The sequence below is a fragment of the Oreochromis aureus genome, linkage group 4 (assembly GCF_013358895.1).
Source record: "Oreochromis aureus strain Israel breed Guangdong linkage group 4, ZZ_aureus, whole genome shotgun sequence".
Lineage (NCBI taxonomy): Eukaryota > Metazoa > Chordata > Actinopteri > Cichliformes > Cichlidae > Oreochromis > Oreochromis aureus.
The window spans coordinates 27,469,574-27,489,126 of NC_052945.1; the positions used below are offsets into that span (position 1 = coordinate 27,469,574).

General features: G+C 41.3%; 1 protein-coding gene across 8 annotated transcripts in view; it reads left to right on the forward strand.

Annotated features, from left to right (window-relative positions):
* LOC116311544 (meiosis inhibitor protein 1) overlaps positions 1 to 19,553 on the forward strand; it is a 60,343-nt gene that overhangs the window by 39,003 nt on the left and 1,787 nt on the right. For 3 of the 8 annotated variants that reach the window (XM_039610920.1, XM_039610921.1, XM_031728684.2), the window contains 8 exons: positions 2,466 to 2,579; positions 3,515 to 3,625; positions 6,653 to 6,831; positions 7,158 to 7,242; positions 8,536 to 8,720; positions 12,045 to 12,126; positions 12,594 to 12,700; positions 13,674 to 13,805. In XM_039610920.1, coding sequence (XP_039466854.1) covers positions 2,466 to 2,579; positions 3,515 to 3,625; positions 6,653 to 6,831; positions 7,158 to 7,242; positions 8,536 to 8,720; positions 12,045 to 12,126; positions 12,594 to 12,700; positions 13,674 to 13,805 — 995 coding nt within the window. The remainder of the gene's footprint in view (positions 1 to 2,465; positions 2,580 to 3,514; positions 3,626 to 6,652; positions 6,832 to 7,157; positions 7,243 to 8,535; positions 8,721 to 12,044; positions 12,127 to 12,593; positions 12,701 to 13,673; positions 13,806 to 19,553) is intronic. The other 5 variants (XM_039610922.1, XM_039610924.1, XM_039610923.1 and 2 more) reach the window with 5 other exon arrangements.

Here is a 19,553-nt window from a genome sequence, read left to right on the forward strand (position 1 = left end):
ATTTTCTTTCTGCTTTAAAGGATGGTTACAGTGACATTCAGAGATAGCGGAAGAGCCGTTTAATGATAATTGCTTTTTTTTTTCTTTTTCAAATTAGTACATTCGCAGAAAAACACAACTGTTCAGATAAGAACACTTATTGCAGAGCAAACATGGGCACAAAGATTATATTGACTTGAATTTATTTAAATTAAAGAAAAATTTGGGGCAATCGAATGAGAAGGCTTGGTATATCCTAAATATGACTTAACAGCAGCTGGACACGGTGGTCAGTTTAAGTGCAGTGCTGTTTCTTATAACCATCCTGCCATATAAATCTCATTTTAAGTGAACTAGAATAACAAAGCCTCCTAAAATATGTTTCGAATTGGATTAAAATGGCAAGAAAAAGTCCCTGTCGCCTCTGATTAATGCTGGAAGGAAAAAACCTTTAAACCTCTCGTAAAATGAATTCCTCACCCAGGCAGTGGAAGGTGAGATACTATAAACTGGGGTGTAGCTGGACACAGTCGGATTAGGTCAGACAATTTCACTTCACTTGTTTAGCTCATAGAGATGGACGTAGCCATCATGATGCCACCCGTCAGTTTGTGCACTCTTCAGGTTGAAGCCTTGTGGTGGGGGCCACCTTAACTCTCTGGAATGCTAAGTTATCAGACAATGCTAGCATAGCCACAGATACCAGATTATTTAAAACTACAAATCACTCACCAAAACTGCCATATAAACCTCTTGGATGAACTGTAACTGGCTGCAGTTCAAATTATTTGTCAGATTATTGTATTAAAAATACTCCAAAACCTCCAGAACCACAAACATGGTGGAGAGGTCCACTTCACTGACTACAGTTTGTGGAGTTAAAGGACAGCAGACAGTGACTGGCTAAAGCTGGCAATGTCTGCACATTCAATAGCTATACTAGCTACAACGTTTTTGTTTACCAGGCTGTAAACATGTTTATTTCATCTCTGAATTTGTGCTTTTATGATGGATGTGTACAGCCATGCATTTGTTTTTGGATTCGCTTGTGGAGCCAACAAAGGAAATTTAGGAAAAACGTGTTTTTGGCTCATCTCTGTTGACTTAATTTACATTAAACAGTTACTTGGAAGCAGATATATGTAGAATTGGTTGTTATTACCATATCAGTCAGTCATGTCACATTTGAATTTTTAATATAGCTACATGTTGGACTCTGTGCCGGGAGCTCATCACGGCTCTAAAAAGCATTGAGCGTTTGTTGCATATTTTGATATGTTATGAGCTTGTATGGCAGCTGCCTTGGCTAGATCTCTGGTGAAAGAGATTTGATCTCTGTGGGAGTTCCTGGTGAAACAGTTAAAAAAATCTCCTGCTGGAACCTGCAGGTGCATGCAGGGGTGGTGGAGGGGTCAAACTGCAGGCAGCAGTGCAGACACTGAGATGTCGGAGGGAGAGACGAGACATTTACATCTTAAACAGAATTTGAGGAGAGTGTAGCTTGTCACATGGGTATAAAGCAGCTTGAGTGGACTGCCTAAACTAGCGCCTGGGCCGCACTTGTTTTCAGAAGGCTGCTGTATCTTTATTAGAACCATTAAACCATGACATAAATGCTGAAATTGAAGGTTTGCAACAATGAAAAAAAGAACAAAAAAATGTAAATGTGCAAATAATGTATTTTTTTGTTATAGGTGTCTGCCGTATGGTGTTATTACGTCTGTGTACTTGCCCAGGTTAATGAGCACAGCTGAAGGGCACAACAGCAGCGTGCCAGCTGGGGATTCAGAAACTGTTGCTGTGGTTAGCCTCTGCCTGCTTTCTGCTCATCCCGGGCCCTGAGGGAATTACAGCCTGTTATCCCTCCACATGTTCCAATTCAGCCCACTGTAATTTGCATTAATATATACTTTATATTAGCTTCAGTGCGGCGGCATCCCAAAGGGGAGATATTTTAATGTTATGCAATACAGCAGTGAAAGGGGAATGTAGATGACTGTTCAGCCTGAAGTTTCTTTCCAGTTAAAGTACCCCTGCCCTTTGTCTCCTGTCCCCTCCAGTCCTTTTCCTCCACCCTCTTACATGTGCATTTATCCTAGCTATATCTAGATGCCTAATATTGGTTTCTAAAGTGTGTGTGGTCATTTTTAATAATTCTGAGTAAGATGTGGTCATTTCTTCCCGGTTCCTTTCTCTTCATGATGACACCTGTCAGCTCTAGAAATCCCTCTTAGGGAAACCAAACTTCATAAAATCCACAAGTGAATGCAAGAAATCCTTCATCCTATAGAGTGCATGTTTGGACCACATCCTCTGTTTTGGCTTTGTTGACAAATGATGTGCACAACAGGTTCCAGACTAAAGTGATGACTTGAGAGAAAATGCTAATTCATTGTCTCATCTTTCGCGCTGTCACACTCCATCCTATGTCTTACCTTCTTTTTCATTTTTTTCTGGTTTGTTTGTGTTGTGTTTTTATGGAGCAGTGAACTCGCTCCCTCTGGTGCTGAAGCTGCTTTGTGTGACGCAGGCCAGTGATCCACCTTCATCTCCCCATTACAGTAATATGGAAGGAGTGCACTTCAAACTGCTATACCATGGTGAGGCCCCAAGGTGCTGCTGACATGTCACGCTGAGCACAGCTCTCTCTCCCCTGCATTTATCTAAAATATCCGAATAACCGCTCAAGCCCCCTATATTAAGAGGCAGATTTAGCAACATGATCGCTACAGCAAACAGTTTCTCTTACAGTGATACCAAGAAATGCTCTAACAGCAGGCAAACAAGTCAGCTCGCTCTCTCAGTCATCCACAGAGACTGCATCTCCCTTTCTTAGTGCGTCGCTGGCATGCCATCTTACTACACAGCAACACAATTATCTAGCGAGAGAAACAATGTTGTCCTGTTTGTTTCCTCTTCTGCATTCATCTGTATTTCAATTACTCCTCAATCACCTTTGATTTAATACCATCCTCACAAACATACTCAGAGGAGCGTTTTCTGCTGATCTGCTGATCAAAATGCTGCACTGAACTTTACTAGACGGTAACTCATAACTCTATGCCTGTTACAATCAGGGTCTAATTTGCTTTGCTTTTCGCCTTGATGTCAGCAACACTCATCCCTCTGCGACTTACCACTTTTTGTCTTTTTACTGCATATTTGGAGCCTCATCCTCAGTTGTAAGTTGTATATTTCAGCCCACTTTCTTTAGCAGCGTTTCTCAAATAAGGGTGCTAGTACCCCTATGGTTTCTTTAGAGTATTGCAAGCACACTTTCTGTTTTTTTTCACAGTTATTGACGTGCCATGACATGCAATAAATGACAAAGCCCACAATGTTACATTTTATCTGCTACATCACATCTGATGCCCCTGTATAAAATCCTTGAGAACACGGCAGATAAAATCATAGATGACAGAGTGAGAAAATTGTGGATACTTGACTATATTTTACATTACATTTAGGGTCAGCTGTGCAGTAAAGGTATATTTCCCAGAAATAATGCCTGTGTTCGTGTGTGTGTGTGAGTCAGTGAGTAACATAGCAGGGAGGTTGAAGCCTACAAAAACAGAGAGCCTGCTGCCTGCCATCAGCTACCTGTACTGCTGCCTGAGCCTGTCCCCTGCACACTGCACTGACAGAGGTTAGACACATGTTCTTACTGCCACTTTTAGTTACACTCTGCATGGTCTCTGTGCCTTTTATTCACTCCTTCTCTTAATGTCACACCTTTCACACACTCAGCCTCTTCACCCTCTGTCTCAGTATGTTTCTCTCACCTCTTGCTGTCTTTTTATTTCGCTCCCCGCTTGTTTGAGAGAAGCGAGAGGCTGACCTTGATGCACGTTGTACTGAGGCACAAAGCAAATAATAACCGTAAAAGCTCACACCTGCGCTACAAATGGTGCACAGGTTTTGGCTCGGTCCTGGACATTGTCTTTGGTTCTTGTCTTTTGTTACGGTGTCAAGTCTGTGAGCTTCTCGCACATTTGCACAAAAGCAATGACTGGCAATCAGACTCGTGTTGTCGCCTTGCTACAGCTAAATATCTGTAACACACAGACTAAACCACACGTCCAAACACAAATAGCACTTACCGCCATGGCAACATGTAGGTTTCTAAGGTTAGAAATCTCACATAAATCCATATATAGACGAACACAATTACTAATTAGGTGCAGCTGGTAGATGTATGATAACATAAGGGGTCTATGAGATGAGTTTCACTCAAGCTTTTATTATTAGAAATCTCTCTCTAAAACCAAAGTCGCTCAATCAGTCAATGAGCCAGAACACCAAAGTATCAGGTACTAAAGAGCTTGAGAAATTAATACTTGAATATTTTTCACAACAGACAAAAGTATGACTTCAGACCTGTTACACTGCCCTTATCAGAGACATTCATTCAATCAATTACAGGGTAGGCTTTTCTAGTTATGCTGACCACTCAAAGTGTTTATAGTATAAGCCTTATTTTACTCAAACATTGCTCTATTCTTTACAATTAAAGCACTTTATCCACCTCACATCCATGGCCAATTTAGGATCGCAAATTAACCTAGCATGCATACTGTATGTGTGGACTGTGGGAGGAAACCGGAGTGGCTGGAGAGAACCCACGCAGGCACGCAGAAAGACTCCAACTGTGGTTTGACCCAGAAATATACCTACTGTGAGGCAACAGTGCTAACCACTACACCAACTTCTCTGGTTAACTTGGAGGTCAGGCAGAAGGGTTACCTTTGGGAAGCAAAGCTAATAAAGTCAGTGGTATTAATTTGCAGTAAGGCTCCATGATTATGGACAATTATTTTTATCAGTATGGAGATCAAGATTATTTGTCCAGATTATTCATGATTTTAGTGATAAATGTGTTTTTATTGCACTTTCACATAAACAGAACACTGATATTACATTTCCATATATGTACAGATCTTTGCATCAAAATAAAATTTGTCCTCATTCACCTAAATACAGTGCACCTCATTTAAAAAAGTAAAATAGATTTAAAAAGAAAATACCCTGCAGAGCAAGAGGGCACCTTTATTTTGTGTTATGTTCTTGTTAATTAATCCACAAATTTATCTTTGCAGATAAATAAGGTGTTTGTTCACCTGGTCTAAGTGCATCTCTAGAAGCAAAATAAAAAGGTTGTGAATAAAACCTGTAGCAAAGTACTCGACGGCTGTGAGATCTCTATCTTCCCTCCAAGGTTTGCATACAGCACAGGTGTTGCCACTTTGGAATAATTGTGCGAGGGGGTAACATATCTTTTGTCCGGTGTGTTGACCATTTTCCTGAAATATTTGTAACTCACTGTGTTTACTGCACGTGGAGTGCGACTGCATTTGTGATTTCAGTGCGTCTTTGTGGATGGATACGCTGCTGCACTTTTATGGAGGCCTGAGTTCATGTTGGATGACTCATGTTAGCAACCACGGTGTAGCTTTCTTGGGTTTCATGCCTCAATTATACTGCAGTTTGTTTGCAGTAGATGACTGCCCTTCCCTGTGTCTGCTTCTGTTGGATGTTTCTTCCTGTTAAAAGGGAGCTTTTCCTTCCCACTGTCGCCAAGTGCTTGCTTATAAGGGGTTGTCTGATTGCTGGGTTTTTTCTTTCTTATTGTAGGGTCCTTACCTTACAATATAAAGTGCTTTAAGGTGACTTTGAGTCTGTAGTATGTTTTTGGACAGTTCAGACAGGTTCACTCTGGGTCAACAGACCTGAATCACATGATTAGTTCATTACCAGACCTCTGGAGAACTTCAAGACATGTTGAGGAGGTAATTTAGCCATTTAAATCAGCTGTGTTGGATGAAGTACACATCTAAAACCTGCAGGACTCCGGCCCTTGAGGCCTGGAGTTCCCCCACACCTGATCTAGAGATTCTAGAGACAAGCCCTTCACTCTTTGCTCTGCTAGACATTTGAGTTTTGTTGTATATTCATGCGTATCTTTTGGTGTAGTGTTACTCACCCAAAGTATTCCAGGAAACTGGCGCATGCAGGCATGTGGTCAAGCAGTGATTTTGCTTTGCATTCTATTGGCGAAGCGCGCTTTTTCAGTATCGCTCGATCATGCTCATTTAATTATGGGAAGACAAAATTGGGATTAAAGTTCGATTAATTGTGGCGCTCTACTTTGCAGCTTCTCCTGCAGCCTCTCTGTGTATTCAGCCTTCTTTATCATGAGTGATCAGTTTACAGCTACCTGTTTCAGCCTCAGGCTAGACACTATTTCAGTGATGGTGCAAAGGAGAAGGAACACATTACTCTGTTTCAAAGCGACAAGAACATATGATTACTTTAAGATTGTGTCATTTGGGGGGATTTTTTTTAGTACTTGGAGGTGATGCTTTGTTTGCAAGTTGTTGCCCTTGTGTTATATTGTTCTATTATCACATTGTTTAAATTATTTAGGCTGGCCACATTTGTGTGGTAAAACAGCAATATCAGTGTTTATGAGTAGAGAACAGTACAGTTTAACATATTTTTCAGTTAGTAATGTTACAAAGACCTCACAGGTGTTTGCATTGTTGTGGGTCTGTTGCTGCAGCACGTCACTCTGCAGTCATAAGGACCAGCTGCTATCAAAACCCACGTACAGCGCAGTGAAACAGAAGCACACGTCCCATTAAAGTGTGATGACACTGTTCCTTTTCTTTCCCAGCTGTCTCCATGCTGCTCTCTAACAGCGGGCTGATGGACCAGCTGCAGACAGTCTTCTCCTCCTCTTCTTTCTCTGCCCCATCCCTCTCTCCATCAGCCTGTCCTCCTTTGGCCCTGCTGTGCTGCTGCCATCTACTCCTGTCCTCCCTCATTACCTTGCAGCGTGTTCACTCCACTCAGGTACACACAACAGCTCAGCTCTGCTCTTATCACAACTTCACGATACAATTTCATACAGTCAAGGGCAAGACACAGCATAATGTAAAGGAGGGTATAGATTGAGATATAGGGGCAGAATGCAAAACAGAAATTGGATTTGCTTGATGCATATCTCAGTGAGGCCGTGGTACAAAATAACACACTTTCTTCTTTGCTTTCAGCTGGCACTGCAGGGATAATAATGCATTTTAACTCACAAAGATTTCAGTCCTAATCTTGTTATATTCCTGATTCCTCCCCCTCTCTCTTATTTTCTACCCTCTCTCTCTCATTTTCTATTATTTAAGGTCCATAAGAGCATCACTTGGAGTCTGGACACAGCTGTGCAGCGACTCCTTACTCAGAAGAGAAACACAGACAGTCTCCTGCTGAGTAAGAGACACCAAATTTTACTGTTAGATTGTTTTTATAAGTCTTCATCCCATGCAGACAGCCGATGGCAAAACAGTTCATTAGCCCTGGAATTATAGCAACAGTGTGTGACCCAAGAATACAAAAGAAACTTGGCTGAATATTCTGCATTTGTTATTGGGTGGTGTTTTTCTATTTTCCTCAATTTGCTTTTATTCCTCCAGATTTGTCTCTTGAGTCATCTGTTCCAGAATTTTGTGCTACTCGGTTTCTCCGTGTCCAACGCAATTATGGAAACATCAGGGGGTTTATAAGACCAAGCTACCTGTGTTCATATGAGTAGCATTAGGCATCCCTGATTAATGTAACATCTGTCCATACGCTGTGAAAACCAGAGGGTACTAATGGGGTCCACCTTTGCTTGGTTTACATGTACATACGTAAAGTCAGTGTGTTATCCTCAGTGGAGCTAACCAAACCATGCTTTTCACACACTTTCATTATATTAAGTGGCCCCAATCCCACTGCTGCACTGGGAGACAGATCATCCCTGCTGCTCCTGCATCTCTGTCTGTCAGCTGGATAAGTGGCCTGTCAGAGTTGCTGTGATGTATTGGCTCCCTCCCTCTGCCTGCCTCTCTCTCTCTCACTCTTTCTAGTCACTCAGCGTCCTTTCTCTCAATTTTTATCTCCCCTATGCTTCTTCCCAGTCTGCCCATATATTTCCAACTCTTCCCGTTTCTCTCTCTATCTCTTTGCCCTGTCTCTCCTCCCTCTTTTCTTCTGCCACTAATTGAGTCCTCCCTCCCTCAGAGGGCTCTAATCTCAGTGTACATGGCATTAAGTGCGATTCAGATGGCTGGCAGCACTCAGTTTGGAATCCACTGTGTTTTAGGAGTCTTTTTACCCCTGTTGTTCGCTTTTTCTCCATCACTACTTGGGTCTCGCTGAACTTCCTTCAGCTTCCTTCAGTTCGTTCTGCCTCGCACTCTCTCTCTGTGCACTTGGCACTGACATCTTTAACTTCTTGCCCTCTCTTTCTCTCACATGTCTCTCACAAAAAAAGCTCTCAGTTCCTTTCAGCTGTGCTCCTGCACCCTCTGCTCCATGACTGTTACCATCTTTTTCAGTTTTTACTCACACACTCGCTGCTTTCTGTTGTGCTGTGGACCTCTTTCTTCTGTGGCCTTGCCTTCCACATTTATTTTCCTTCTCTCTTTCTTTCACCCTCCTTTGCTTAGACATACCATCATTCTCCTTATTTGCTCTGCTTTTTCAGACATTTACAATTTTCCTCTATCTTCCTCTTCCCAGTCAGCTACCTGAGGCTGCTGCAGGCTCTGCTTGATACTGACCTGGCATCAGAAGTTGTGTGCCTGACTTCTGGTCCTGGCTTGGTTGGGCTCAGACCTCTTGGGATTGAAGACGGTGCTTTGTACCCACTTGGCTCCAGAGGGGCGCAGTGCCTCTCAATTGCTCTCAGTGGACTCCTTCTGCAGGTATTAGCATGTTTGAGTATGTCTGAGTATGAACATGTTTATATTGATATGGTGATTTGAGTGTATGGGTACAAAAAGCTATCTGGATCTGGTTCAGTTTGTAACATTTTCTTGAGAACATTACGACGGTGATTCACAGGTTTTGTGAATCACCGTCGTTTTTGTTTAATTTTGCCATTGTTAAAGAATTCCTACCAAAATTCCTGGATCTGGATCCAGAGTGTAAATCATTTTAATCCCTTTAGCCTAGACACACTTGTGGTAAAATTTGGCTGCAAATGTGTCGCAACTTTTTGAGCAAACCTGCTAACAAAGAGACAAACAAACAGACCAAAGCAAACCAATCACATAGCCTTCTTGATGGAAGTAATCCAATCAGTTTCCAGAATTAACAGCTTTCTACTACTTTAAAACTTTCACTATATGGTTAGATATATTACCTATGTCTTCTGTATCATGGTCCATTGTGGTCTAGTGGTTTGGAGTCGTGGCTTTCTCCTGGGTTTGACTCCATGGATTATATTTTGCGTTTTGAATCAACTGGGAAACATGTCGTATGCCATCTTGCTTGATTGCAGGGATTGAATAATATCTGCCTGTTATAAGCTCTCCTCTGTCTGTCTGTACATCCAGTATGCCTGTTATCAGCCTGCTGAATGGCTATTATCAGGCTCATGCATATTGCCTTTAGGCAGTTACCCTCCCCTACCTGCTGGCACGCTCTAAAGGCTGTTATCATCTGTTGTAATCAGTGATAACAAGAGACCAACACCGGCCCCCTTCTTATTGCTTGCCTTGTACATCCTTGTTTCCTTTCCTTACCAAACCTCCTTGCACATTAGTTCCTCCCTCTTTCCTTCGTGCACAGACCAGCTCAGTGTGTCAGTAACGTACAGATGTCAGACTTTTTTTCCCGTAGTTTAGCATGAAGGTGTACTTATCTGTGGAATCCTCCTCCTCCATGTTCCTGCTGCCTGTCACACCTCCGTGTATCGGGCATAAACACACTTCCACATAGGACACACATGTCATATCCTGGATCATAACTTCTCCAGCAAAGCTTCTTCTCTCCTCATTCCTTTCTCCTGCTGATTCATTTTAGGTGTTGAGACATCCTTCATGATGGCACACCGAGATTGATTTTCGGGTCACGGGAAAGAAGGCAGAGGAGACAAGAAGGCACAAAGTAGAGAAAATGACAAAAGCCCCATATAGAGCAGGGGACGTGTGATGAAGCACATGTAAAATCTGCAGTGGTAAAAGATTACTATATTACTCATGTTGTGTGGGCGTAAATCTGCCTCGCTTCTGGAGTCTGGATAATTCTTGATGATGTAAGTCATACATTTCAGGGTAGGTTTGCATTTAGGGTAAATTTGAAGTAATGGTTGGAAAAGTAGTAATTATGTGTGTGTGTGTGTGTGTGTGTGTGAGAGAGAGAGAGAGACTTTCACTGCAGTGTTGCATTTCCCAGTTCTTGCTTATGGAGGGCATGAATTAATATAACAAGCTAGTTCAGTAAATCCCTGTGTTATAATGAAAGCTCGAGCGCTGCAGTGCCCAGTGTGCTGTCTCAGTTGTTACTAAGCTAGCTGGTCTAGGACATTTAATTGTAAAACTGTGTCTTTAATGGTGGCTTTGTGAGCAAGAGGTACATAATGAAAAACTGGAGAAAGCTGCACGCCTTCTATAAATCGCATGCACATATGCAGCAGATGGAATAAGAACACCAGTGTGCACACATGGTTTCACAAATGCGTTAACGGTGTCGATCTATCGCCGGATACAATAAAGAATATATGAATGACAACTTAAATGCTCATATTATGAAACCCCCTTCCCCCCATCGTTCCTTTCACACTTCCCCTTGCCCTTTATCCCACAGCAGAAGTAACACAAAGGTAATCTTTAAAATCTTTACATAATGACAGTGAACCTGCCTTTCACAAGCGCAGTTGTGTGGGGAAATGAGATGCCGATTGATTTAACAGTTAGCACAGCGGCACTGCACACAGATCCAGTGCAGTCACGTCCGTCTCTACATCGTTATTACATGTTGGTGGTGTGACAAAAGCAGCAGAGTAAAGCCCCACCAGCTTCTAACTTACAATAAATCGACCAACCCAAAAGAGTAGCAGATGATTTCTTTGTCAAAGAAATCATGAAGAACATTTTCTATAGGCTTGTCTTGTAGGATGAGAGTCATAGGAGGCCTTTAGCTAGTAAAAAAGTGTATAAGGGATCATTTGTGCCAAAATGAAATTAATATACTGAATGAGATGATGTGATGTATTTCTATAGCTGAATTGAATGTTTATATGTTCATATGTATGAATGTGTGCTTGATTTGAATCGATTGACTTGATGATCTGCAGACAATTTTTATTATAAGTTATTTTATTCAGTTCTATTCTATATGTGGAACTGTTGGGTGGTTTCTGTGTTGTGCCTTTACTTGTTTTTTCTTCTTCTGTGCTGCAGTATACCAGCCTCTGGTTCCACACTAGCAGCATTTCCTCTCTCTGTAAGAAGCTGTAGTGCTGAACTGAGTTTCAGTTCTATGGTTGAGTGCTCTGTAGTCTGCTGTTCAGCAGCTGATATAAGTTCCCCACTCTCCTCCTCTCTTTTTGCTGTCTTTCCTCTCGATGCTCCGATTCAGCAGCAGCAGGACTCACTGCAGCTCCAGAGTCCCTCTCCCACACATACTTTTTTCCACTCTGCGCTGCTCTCCCTTTCTCCTCGCTTGTTCTTTGCTCCCATTTTAACCTCTCCTTTTATCTTCATGTCCTCATTTGCCCTCCTCTCATCTAAGCGTTCTCGTACCTCTGCACACTTCAGCTCCCTCGCGCTCGCTCCACCTCATCCTCTCGACTCCTTTCTTCAGCTTTCTCCTCCTCGCTGCTTATGGATTATAGTGCAACTCTCCACTGTCATCTATATATCTGCGTGGCCTACTTCAGTATTTTTGGACACTACATAGTGCTCAGTGTAAGCCTGACACTGTGGGAGAGACATGCATTATTAAAACATCACTCAGTCACTCTCTCTGGTGTTCCCTTCTTACCCCCCTTCTTTTGCTGACTGCATCTCCGTCTGTTGGAGAGCAGATATCTGTGTTTCTTCCCCCTATTCATCTGTTGCTGCCATCGCGCCCCGTTCTGCCGAGCGAGAGCACACAGGCACGTGTTTCACATTCTGCTCTTTCCCTGACTTGCAGCGATTTGACATTTTAAAGCTGAGAGATATTTTTTCTTTTTCTTTTTTTTTTCTTCTGCAAATGATTTCTCTCTCATGTTTTACCTTAATGTGTCTCCTTCTCCTCAGAAGCACGAGTTGCTGTTGCGAGCCTCAGTCAACTGTCTGAGCTCCCTGCTGGGCTTCCTTCAGAGAAAGAGTCCCGCTACAGGTATCAAACAGAGAGACGGGGAAAGAGGGAGTGAGTGAGGATAATGTGCACACGTCCACAGAGAAAGAGATGAAAAACTGCAAATGTATATATTTGAAGGAGATTTGAGAAACAGCAGATGTTCAGTGTTTTATGAGTATGACATGTACAGCTGTGGAAAGCAACTGTAAGTGAATTTACAGCAAGTCTGGAGTATTTTTTTTTTACTTCGTAACTTAAACTTGAAATAGCATATGTGAAGGTTACGTGCCGTTGTTTATTCGGACAATATCTCTGCAGCAACAGCGTGTTTGTCTTGATGATGTAGAGTTCTTTTTACATTTTCAGACTTCATCTAGTTCCAGTAAATGCACCATGAGAAAGAGAATAAAGTAAAACTGAGTGGATCTAAGTAAGGCGTGTGTGTGTGTGTGTGTGTGTGTGTGTGTGTGTGTGTGTGTGTGTGTGTGTGTGTGTGTGTGGAGTAGCCAAGCATGTGGTGTGTCAGCCATGGAGTCGATTCCTCCTCCACAGCCTGCTCAGCTCAGGAAAGAGCTGCCTTCTGCACCCTGCCATTCTCAGATTCATCATACTTGTAAGATGTTTCACAAACACACACACAAATACAAATACAAGTAATAAATATTTGATAGCAGAAGTATTCAAAGAAGCATTTAGATCGCATCAAAGTGAATACAATGCAGTCCATCCTGACACAATCAAAATAAAAGAAAAGTCATTACCAGCTCTGTAGTAAGCTCACTTTATTTATTATTCATTCAGCTCGGGGTGGAACTGTTGGATTACTTGGAACTACTGGTCAGCTGGAGCCCTGTGAGCCTCCCGCTGCATTAAAAATGTCTGACTTAAAGCATTTTGTGGAAAAATCTGGGACAGCGTGTGACTTTGTCCTTCCAACACAAATAAACAAAATGGAAGCAGATTTAATGGAGTTAGGCAGCACTGTGACACAAGTTTAAACACTTTAAATATTTAGCGTGTTTTTCAGTTGGTCTCTAATTCACTGTCCACAAACCTAAACATACAGTCGTCGTTAAGAAGGAAAAGAAACAGTGTTGCTCACATTTTTCCAGACATCACTGGATTACATGGAAAGGTAGAAGCAACTGAAAAAGCTACGAGCAGAAAACAGCACAAAACTACGAGCCAACCAATCTGTCATGTGTACTGAGGAGAACTTATTTTCAGTGCAAAGGGCAGTCACAGTAAATACTTATTTGGTGTGTTTGATAATTGAACAATTATTAATTGCATTATTATGAAAGACTCTTAATTTTTACAAAAGCGGAACAAAATAAAAATCAGTCGGGAGGGACAAGGAGAGAGGAACAGCCTGTGGCCACCACCACCTATTGGAGGTTGTCTTTTTGCTGCCTCTCCAGTGCACCTGTTGACACTGATGTCGCTGAGGTTTATTATGGTAATCAAGCGTTCCCTTAATGGTTTTCGAGCAACGTTTTTTTACTGCACAGTAATGTACATTTGTGCAGGATCGTGCATGTGTACGTGTACATGTGTTTCTGCATCTGTGCTTGTGCTCTCCGCAGCTGCTGCAGGACAGCGGGACACCAGTGCTGCGGGAGCCTGACCTGCTCCAGGTGATGGAGGCAGTGGAGAGGAGGGGGGTGAAGGAGCTCAGCAAGGAAGCAGAACAGGCCCTGAGGCTGCTGCTGACACAGGTAAACCTTTGCACACACACACATATACTCACATAGATAAAATAGGAGATGATCACACAACTACAGGCCTTCAGTTACCTGTAGATATGTCCATTCCTCAAATGAATTAATTAGAAAAGGAATCATACAAAGTTCGGTCTTAGCTGGAATCAATTTGTATTTATATGTTGTGAAAATCAACACAGGCAGACTATACTGAGGGGAAATGTGTTTGTGGAAGACCAGGTAGGTTTGTGCAGTTGAAACAGTTATTTCACATATTTCAACATCTCAAAAAGAAATCGAGTATAAATCTGGATCATGACTTAGATTAGAACATGTACAATACATAAAAGCAGCAAATGGGAAATAATAAATCAAGCCCGCCCCTTACGAGCATTAATCACAATACATTCCACCTCAAGTCAAGGTGAAAATCAGTTTTTCATTAGAAATGCAAAAGCGATTAATCACGACTCCCAGCAGGAAAAAGATTGAAGAAAAGTAACAAACAAGCCTACTGAATTATTCAAATAATTATAATATTCATCACGCATTGTGATGTTGATTTTGCCTTTGCGCGCTTTTCATCACTCAGTCGTTCTGTGGTAAGCAAGCGTGTGTTGCTGAATTTTTCTCCCGATGTGTAGTTTATGTTGTTATGAAGTTTGCAACCCGGGTAACCACCTAAGCAAACATTTAGGCCGTCAATTTATAAATGTTTAAGTGCAGTTTGAGCTGACAAGCCAGGGTGCGATTTAAAATGATTACTATCTCACTACCTCCTGAAAGCCAAACTCTAAAGAATTAACTTGCCATCTCTTTATCTCCAAGTATTAAATCTTATCACTGCGAAGCATTAAATTACAATAAAATCAGTTTGCCTCTAAGTAGACATTTCTTTTTTTTCCCTGCCGATCGTTATTTTAAAGATGACTTTGCAGAGTCTCCTGCTGCAAAGACAAACGCTGAGCATCCTGCTCCACTCGTCTTTTCACAGCCAAACCCAACCATAAATGCTATAAAGCCTAAATGCATCTTCAGTGGCTAATTAAAACTTAGGTTTATATTTTTCAGTAGCTGTTGTTTGTGTAAAACTGATTACTGAACTGTGAGCTAACAATATTATTGCAGTTCGTGTCAGTCTGGGCCTCTCCTCTCCATCCCTGAGCACAGCAGACCAGTCAATCAATCAATCAAACTTCCCAACATAGCAAACGACTTATTGAAAAAATGACTGGTTGACTTGGATGATTGGTAGATCTGGCTGAAAAGTGAGAGGTTAAAAGTCATGTTTTCAAGTTGCTGAAAAGACTTTTAGATAAAAATGTCCTTTTATGTCTTAATTTGCTTGAGAAGTAAAAGGACATCTCTTCAGTTCCCTTTTTCTATCACAGATAGGGTCAGGAGCATCTCAGTGGGTACTGGACCAGTGCCTGGCCTCTGACACATAGAGAGACAACCATTTACACTCATATCAACACCTTCACAATCTCCTCAGACGACCAGCAGCTTTTAACTGAGATCCTTCTTGCTTTGAGTCATGCTTTCCTTGGCTACAGGCTTGCAGGAAGAAGGTCACCATGCAACACAAACAGTGTGACAGAATCAAACTTTAGATGTTCATAAATATAAATGAAATAGAAATTTTAATCCAGTGCAGAATGTGATTGAAAACGTGGATGATTTCAAGTGTTTGTAACAGCCTGTTACATTTTAACCAAATGTCAAAGCTGTTGGGCCGTGTAGCAAAAGTGTTTTAAAACACTGGGGTTTCATGGCTGTATTCTCTTTATTCCGGGAAAGATGGACTAAATTTGGACCGGATCAGACAGACACATGACATTAAAAAAAGAGTGAGCTAGTGCAGTTACGTTAATTTGACAGGCACAGAAATATTTGTGGTTTATTTGCAGAGCTTTTCTACCCATCATATTGTTGTGTTGCAGTTCGCCAGCATAATTTTTTTGCCAGCCAAACAGATGTTAGCAGTATTTAAAAATGGAAATTACTCAGTTTTTTTCACCACAGATCACGGAGGTGAACTGAGTTTAAAAAAGGAGTTGATAAAAACAACTGTGCTCCACTGTGTTTTTTTTCTCTCTCCTCAACTGTGATCACAGCACTGGCACAAGCTCTTTGTATCGTTAGTATCATTTGCCAAATCACTCTTATTATGTCTGAACTGGTTTCAAGCTGGTGTATTCTCTGTGGATGGGGTGGGGGTGTTTCCGCGTGAGGCGAATATTGCTGTTACCCTAGTTAGCTTTGCAGCAAATGCATAAAGCCCAGTTGGGTTCGCTTCAAGATTAGGGGCCACATCAGATTGCATAGCTCTAATATGGCATCGTGTGCAGGACCAGAAATGCTTTTGGTATTCTGAAAGTAGCTCAGAGTCGGAGGAGTGACAGAATGATGGCACACACTGCAGCTCCCAGTGCACTGTGTTCCAGGCAATCATGAAGTGTGTGAATACATGCGTCTGTGGCATGTGTAGGTGTGTGTGAGTGTGTGTCTGTGTGAGTGTGTCTGTATATCTATATGTGTGTTTTTTTAAGTCAGTGAGACGGGTTAGGGTAGGCAGGGTTCAATGTGACGCATTTCTCTTAACGGTCTCACAAACAGTGTGATTTTTGTCCCCTGGCATCTCTGCTGCTCTTCTCTCACGCACATTTTCACAGATGAGCTTCACAGTTTTCAGAGGTTTTGTTCATCTAGCTTTTGGACTAAAGTGAAGTTTCAGTTCACAAGGAAGTGTATATTTATAAATGATCTATTCTCAGATCACTGGTTTTGCTTCTTGTTTCCTCCCCATGAAAGCTGACATAACGAGCACCGGTGTGCCTGCATGCACATACAGTCAGCAGATATCACCTTTTCTGTTTGCAAGCTTGCATTTCCCGGTTTGTTGTTTCCAGTCAACATTTTTCAGTCTACCTGGTTCCCAAGTAGTCTTAAATACAGATTTCTAATGAATAGGTCTTCAAAATAAAGGAGTGCACCAAAATCTTGAGCCACCTGATTTCTTTGTATTTCGCTTTCTCTAATGTTTCAAAGTGCTCTTGAGCAATGATTCTCCAGGCTTTCTGAAGGTCTTTTGAGTTTTTCTTTGGACATTGACTACTTTTTCACTCATTTTCAGTCCAGCCCTTGTACTTGACCATTTTCAGAGAACTGTTTTTAATTGCTTTTTTATATCTTAACACTCTGATCTATGAATCATTCAAGCACCAAACTCAAGGGATGAACCAGTGTTGTGTCTGCACATAAAAGACAACTTCACAAAGAACCTATTTTAACCTCCTAGGACCTGCCGTCCGCATATGTGGACATCACATTTTTGGTTATTTTGACCAAAATACTCAATTTTGCTCTACATGGGCCTGATATCCACTTACGAGGACATTATACTGCTACTGTTCTATCAAAATTTTAAATGAATACCCTCATTTGTGGCTCTCATTTTTCTTAAAAACAAAAATAAGGTAGAAAAAAAAAATCTGGAAATTCTTTGTTTTTACATTCATCAGGCCCCAATATGCCCAAATATCAAAGAGAAATTAAAAATGCATGTCGTGGAAGAGTTCGGGTCTTAGGAGGTTAAATTGTATCTTTAGGCCCTTTGTTAGTAGCAGCCTGTTGCAAAAACAGATAACTTGTTCCATTTGTTTAGTTAAATCTATGAAAAATGCCAAAGATAAGACAGTTTGACAGGAATAAAATAGTGTTTTTTTCATCAACAAGATGATTCCCAAAGAGGCATTAGCTGAAAACTTATCTCCACAATGTGTGCAGTAAGTCCTTGAAAACGTTGTGAAAGTGGAGGACAAAAGAACAAGTTTCAGGTTTAAAAACGATTTACAGCAGATGAGCAGTGTCTGAAAGTCATGTTTTTAAGAAACAAGAGGAATAAAATCCAGCAAAGACCCTGGCACAGGACTGGAGAGATGCATCTGTACCTGTACCTCAGCTGCAGTTCACTGAAGCCTTATCAGACATGGTCTCAGTGGAAGGGTGGCTGTCAGCCATTCTTAATGAAGGGAAACAGGAAGAAAGGGCTGAAGAAATTGGACTGAGCATCAATCCTATAAAGTGAGTGTCTACAACCGTCTGTTAAATACAGTGGAGGCTCTGTCATGGTTAAGGGTGGCATTTTGACCAGTGGTGTTGGAGATCTTGTCAAAATTGATGGAAATATGAACGCAGAAAAAACACAGCTGTTCAAATCAGATGCAATACCATCTGTTTGCCAACAGCTTAATTTTGCATCATAACAATGATCCTAAACGCACTGCCAATGCAGTAAAAGCGTACCTGGATAGAAAAACACAGTGGAACTCTAACAGTCATGGATTGGCCTCCCCAGAGTCTGGACCTCAACGTTATTTAGCAGAGAACAAAAGAAAAAGGCAGAAACATCCAAAGAAGCTATTTGAATGTCCTTCAAGAAGCCCGGAGAACTATTAATGAAGACTACTTAGAGAAATGACAAGAAAGCTGCCTAAGAGAGATCCGGTTTTGTTAAAGAATGTAGGTGGTCGTACCAAATATTGACTTTCAAGCTCATTAGACTCATACCGACTCTGTTTTTACCTTATATACTGTATTTACATAAATGTTTTCACATGTTTCAATGAATCACTGCATCTATTTTCCATTTTTGTACCAAAATAAAAAGAAATAAGGTTTCTCAAAACTTCTGCACAGTACTACACAGTATAAAGTTGTCCTATTTTCAGTTTGTATAGGTCTTAAATGTTTCAGTGCAAGTCTTTGAAGCACACAAATGCTTTAGTTCTTGCAAAGGTGCTGCATCATTCAGGCTGTGCTTCATAGTGCACCAAACTCTTTGAGGTTGTTTTCATTTTTGTGAAAACAGTTAATGGAAACAATCGCCTGATAGAATACATTAATTAACTGTTAGCGAACACAAAATTACAAAAACCCTTGGGTTGGGTGGGAATCGGTTCATTTCCATCCCAAGTTTGGTTTCAAGTTTAATTTAAAGAGGTCATTAAGAAATCTTAACTTTGCCTTGGTTGTAGACATGTTTGGAGAGTGTTAGGAGTGAGCAAGACTACATACAGGCAAAGCTTTTTTTTTTTTACTTGCTAGCTTTTTCCATTTCTCAGTGAATTTGTTTCCTCCTTTCCTTTTTTAATGCTCCCAATTGTATTCATCCTATTAACTCCACCTCTGCCTCCCCTATTGCTTTTCTCAGTTTTCAGCCCTTATTTTAAGTTGCCTTCCATCTCATCCTGAACACACCATCGTCTTAAGTAATTTAAAGGCAGCTGCTCCCAACTGATTTGACTTTGACTTAAAAAAAAAACAAAAAACCACTCACATATGCGTTGGGGTTCCCTCACATACTGTGAAATGACCTTCAGTGAGGTCTCTGAACCTTTGGCTTCTGCAGAGTGCTCATCAGTTATAGCTCAGGCCGGGTTCTGGCTGTATCCGCATGAACAACGATGAATAGTAAATCTGTGTTGGGGTTGCTCATAACTGCAGGAGAAACTCTGCAAACTTGGAACGTTCGGAAAGTTTTCTGTTGATTGTGAATATTTTTCTCCCAGATTTGTGTTCTTGTTGCTGCTTGTGGCAAACATTCTCTGTTCCCTGTTGCCTACAGTACACATCTGCATCTTCACTGAAGTCCTGTTTGCTGCTTTATGCACATTTTCTACTTGTGCATATGCTTATGACAGCTGAAATACAGATTTTCAAACTTAATATGCTTTTCATTATCATCTGTCATACATATTT